General features: G+C 50.8%; 1 protein-coding gene across 1 annotated transcript; it reads left to right on the top strand.

Moving 5' to 3' along the window:
* Positions 1-3358: 3358 nt before the first annotated feature.
* On the top strand, positions 3359-4579 carry PHACADRAFT_201110 (uncharacterized protein; the record flags this gene model as incomplete). The annotated part of the gene is made up of 9 exons (XM_007401390.1): positions 3359-3440; positions 3498-3595; positions 3647-3744; positions 3801-3814; positions 3863-4003; positions 4063-4078; positions 4138-4189; positions 4241-4276; positions 4331-4579. The coding sequence occupies 9 exons, from the start codon at positions 3359-3361 to the stop codon at positions 4577-4579; spliced, it is 786 nt and encodes a 261-aa protein (XP_007401452.1).
* Positions 4580-4822: the final 243 nt, after the last annotated feature.

The following is a 4822-nucleotide window of genomic DNA, read 5'->3' as shown; positions in this document are numbered from 1 at the left end:
TGCGAGTGTTAGCCTGGCACTTTGGGGGTGACACGACATACTCTCGCGCTAGGACTTCGAGAGCTGGCCTAGAGAAGACTGCCGCATGGGTGTGGACCTCTGATAGCCCTTTTTAGAGTCAATCTGCCTTAGTATCGCATGTGGTACTGTCATCGCTCAATGAGGTTGAACTAATATTAATATTGTTCCTCTTGAATGAAGTATGGGCTCACGACATTCCCACATACCACACTCTCGCAGGCAGGCTGCCAGTGCCCACAGTAGACTATATGTAGAGGAGCAGTCAATAAATACACATTATATTATATTCATAATGCTTGCCTTCAGACTGTGCTCAATACAAGTTAGGATCATGACTACCATTACTCCCAGTAAGTCTCAGGGCATAGGCGCTTGATACAGTGCGCCGGGCTTGGGGGTTCAAAGAGGCCGCCCGAGGATGATGCACAGGCAGTGCGATGCACTCTTCAGCCCAATAAAGGTCAAGTCTGTTAGCAAGACTATGAATGTACAACACTAAGACCTTTTACAAACAACAAGAGGAAACTGTATGTTTACTGTGTATAAACGTTTACACCAAGTTTACATGACTTCATTTACACACACGGAAACGGTAAACAGTAATAAACGTTTATACACAGTAAACAAACAAAACGGTTGGAGCCTTACTTCTGGGTGGCTAGTCCGGTGTAACTTAATAAGTTCCCGTGTCTGGGCCGCCGAACTGAATCAGCTCCATCTCTCGTCCCCTCCGGTCGCAGGTCAATACTTTCCCTCCTTTTCAAAAGTTGTCTTCATTATTTCCAGTGACTATTTTTATCGAACCCCCAACGAGACGATGACGACGCTCCTCGGCTGATCCCCGCCTTTAAGCCTCGAACGTCTCTTGCCCCCTTCCCCTCCTTCGCGACGCGGCACTCCAACCAGCCAGAACCAACCCCGTGACACTGCACTTCAACCTCAACATTGCCCGACTGTCGTGCACGCTCGACAACCCGGAGAAAGACGAGAAGACCGCGGAAACGCATGACCAGCACCGCTCGAGCATGCTAAGCACAGTTGATATACCGGAAAACTTCGCAGCACCGGGCAACCTACTGCCGATACTAATTTCTACTGCGCTCGTTGTGAGGGGGAGGCAGCACACCACTACCTAGTATCGGAAATGGTCCCTGCTTCTCGCGGCCGCGCCTTGCTCGACAACCGGTACCGACAAAATCGAGCACCCCCGACGAGGGCAAGTCAAGCGCTGGCCACTCGCGCTTGAGAACCTTGGGATGAACGGCAACGAGTTCGCACGGGGCCTCGTTTCAGGACTGTCTTGCTTGTGTGGTCGTCCTCCAGTACGCCTTACTGCCTGTTGACTTGGGTGAGCGCCCGACGCTCTACGACGTTGACATCTGCGCCATGACTTTCGCGCCTTCGCTGATCGGATGGATCGGCGTCAAGACATGCATGCAGCGCCATGCTCCTAGTCATCACCCAACACCAGCGCGCAAAACGCAGAGCGTAACCAGCGCACGATACCCAGCGCGCACGAACTCGTCGCAGCGCAAGGGCCGCGACGGCTCAAAGGCATGGGGTCCACATAGCGTGTATCGCGACTGTTGGTATAACGAGTAGCGGTATCACATGGGCCGACAGTGCGTACGGGGCGACTACCAGGCTATAGGCAACATCGTCGGTTCAGGTCCTCAACAACGTGGGCACGTTGAACGGAGCAAGGGAGGCGGTTGGTGGCTATGGCAACGGTACACAGGAGCAAGGCGAGGCAGACGAGGCGGATAGACGAAAGACAACGAAGACACGTCTTGGTAATGCACAGATGATAGTCGTGGTATCAAGTTGTGTATCGAGATCTGTGCGCTTCTCTTCTCTTCCTGATATTCCGCCACTGAATGAGAGCTGCTCGTAGGCAAATAGTTACATATATCGAGAATCTTTATATACACCTTCCTGAATGCTCAACCCGTGCGACACGTCAATTATCCAATCGCTTCCCCTGCCATCTCATCTATGGGCTGAGGCCGCCCCTACGCGACGAGGCCCCGTTACATACTTCCTCATCGAGATGTGAGCAGTGAGATCGCGGGCAGAGGTCTTGTAAATGGTAGTTGCCATGTTATTTGAAGCAGTGCACGTCCGTGTCAGAGGAAAATCAGTCTCGTTGCGTCACTTTCCACCACATGGTGCCGGACATATCGCCCCGAAGCATCTTGAAGTGGCGCACCCCGGCTCTCTCATGCTTACTTAGAATGCTGCTCGTACGCTAGAGAGGGTTGTGCTCACAGAGCTTCCGATCATTCGTCGCGCTTTTGGTGTACAAGAGAAGGCCCGCCTCTGACGTAGACTTGAAGCGGAGTGTCTTCCCTATCCGGGACACTCCTCTCTTCCGTATGACAGGCGATGAGAATCAGTAAGCGTCTTATTTTTATTTTTATTTTATTAAAAAAATACAATGCTTCTCCCAGCAGCCATAATTGTCTACATTATAGCCCACGGACGACAAAGGCTTGATAGCTCCGGGCGCCACAAGACAACAAGGCAGAACTACAGCGTTTCTGAGCTATGCGGCCGCTAATTACATACAGTATGCCGAAATTGACCCGGAACAGGCAGATAGCATGGGCTAAGAGTGCGCCATGACAGTATGGACATCCTGTTTCCCACCATTCTCAAGCATATTAATGACCTTTTACCGCCTCAGAGCGTCAATTCCCGACTTCTATGCTGCTTCAACCCGGCTTCGCTCGCAGTGAGGTCAAATCACACTTGTGTGTGCAGGCCAGCCTTTTCAGTTACAATACGACGCATAAACGTTGACACATTGACAGACGACCAGCCAAACCGTTTACATACATAAACTGCAAGTGGTAGCCTATCCTCATCACAATTCGCCTCCCTGCTTCCCCACGCTGATCATGTCTGTGCAGTCAGGCCAAGCTTTTGCTCAAGCCTACTCGACGCTGTAATAGCTGTGATCCCTGTTTGTACGTGATAGCGCATAACTCACACCTATTTTCTAGTGCCACGAGCGATTATATCTCTGTGGCTTCGACATGTAAGTACATCACTCATCTCCCATTGTGTTACTTACACAGTATCTGCACTTCAGCCCTTGTTTACTACGAGTTGCTAATTACCGCCTGTGACGAAATAAAGGTTGTGTGGAAGAGACCTCTCACCGTATCCTCCGTACTCCTTGGTTCGATACGGTGGGGTCTGCTCCTCGCGTCTGCCCTTAATTTTGCGCCGGTAACTCCGAATGTGAGCCTTAAATGCCTTCCACTATGTGTGATCTGTAATAATCTTAATTACAGGAGTAAGTAAAATCTGTGCGAGACCTCGTAGGCAATGGATGGCTTACCCAACACGTAGCTGCCCACCGCTTGGAACTCTAGCCTGGGTATTAGGTCTCGTTGAGTACATCCAGATCGCATGTGCGCCTCACACAGTCCACGCAAGTGAAAATATACTCGCTAACTCCCACTCATCAGTCTTTTCCGCCCTACGCGTTTTCGCAATCTGGGATAGGAGCTATTCCTGGTCGCTTGTGGTGTTTACGCTGAGCATGGCACCTTTCGCGACAAATCTGGTGCGTTTAAGCTTGAACCCCTCGCATTCTCGAGTTGACGTTCCCATGTAGTATCAAGTAGTGAAATCGAAGTACGCGTCTGTTATGGACCCACTCGCCGGAACGACATGCATCCAGGAGCGCATGTTTTCTATGCGGATGGTCGGCATGTGAGTGTATATATCTCGCTGCTGCACTTGAAGAATACTGAAATATCGCAATACAGACGTATGTTTCATGGTTAGAATGCTCTAACACGCCAGAAACACTGACGTCGCCCCCTCACAGTCATGTACATCACGCGTGGCTCACTCGTGCTCGCCGATACCATCGTGCTCGTCTTGACCTGGATCAAGACGTTCGGACACTGGAAGAATGCTCGCCGCCTCAAGATGAAGGTGTCGCTGACGACATGTCTACTGCGTGATGGTCAGTAACCTTTTGCGCAATCCAACTTTCCCCTTGCTGAGGCCCAGCTGCTCACGCAGGAACTATGTATTTTATGTGAGTGTGACTCGTAAGCAACATTATAAGGAGTGCCTCACAGGCTACAACGGATATAGAGCTCTGCTAGCGGTAAACATAGCCCAGATACTGACTTACGACTCCTCTGGGGTACGTTTCTAACATAAGCACATGAACCAATAGCTAACATCAAACCCGAAGGGCATATCACCTATGACCATGTTTGTTGCGTCCCTGGTGCGTCCCATACAATCCTTTATTCTCTCTTATACTCATAGGCTGGCCACGCAGCCCTCGTTGTTCATTAACCGCTTCATAATCAATCTACGCGCGGCCGGCTCGGAAACATCGGACTACTCTCTGCACATTGGCGGTCGACAGCAAGGACAGTCGACACTACAATTCAGGAGGCAAACAGATCGGCTTGGTAATATCGGAGGAACACTGCAGGACGTCTGGGGTGACGAGCCCTGTGACGAAGAGGACGATGCCGGAAGAGTAGACGAAGAAAGACGTCGTGAGACCGGTGCTGAAGCATAAGCCAGCGTCGAATATTGTGTATAGCAAACTTTGAAGCATGATCTGGCCCAAGCGGACAGTGATCTTTGTAACTTATGCCAATAGGAACAGGAATTGCGTGCCCTTGGAGGCTTCGGTCTTGGCCGGCTCGCCAAGAATGCACAGGTCACGAGTAGTTTATATCTGCTGAAAAAGTATCGGGACATCTACGGGCGGTCGGCAGGCAAGGCAGAACGGATAGTGAGCTACTACTCTCAAGTACAG

Source organism: Phanerochaete carnosa (genome assembly GCF_000300595.1).
Source record: "Phanerochaete carnosa HHB-10118-sp unplaced genomic scaffold PHACAscaffold_12, whole genome shotgun sequence".
NCBI classification, from domain to species: Eukaryota; Fungi; Basidiomycota; class Agaricomycetes; order Polyporales; family Phanerochaetaceae; genus Phanerochaete; species Phanerochaete carnosa.
This window is presented reverse-complemented; position numbering and strand designations above follow the sequence as displayed.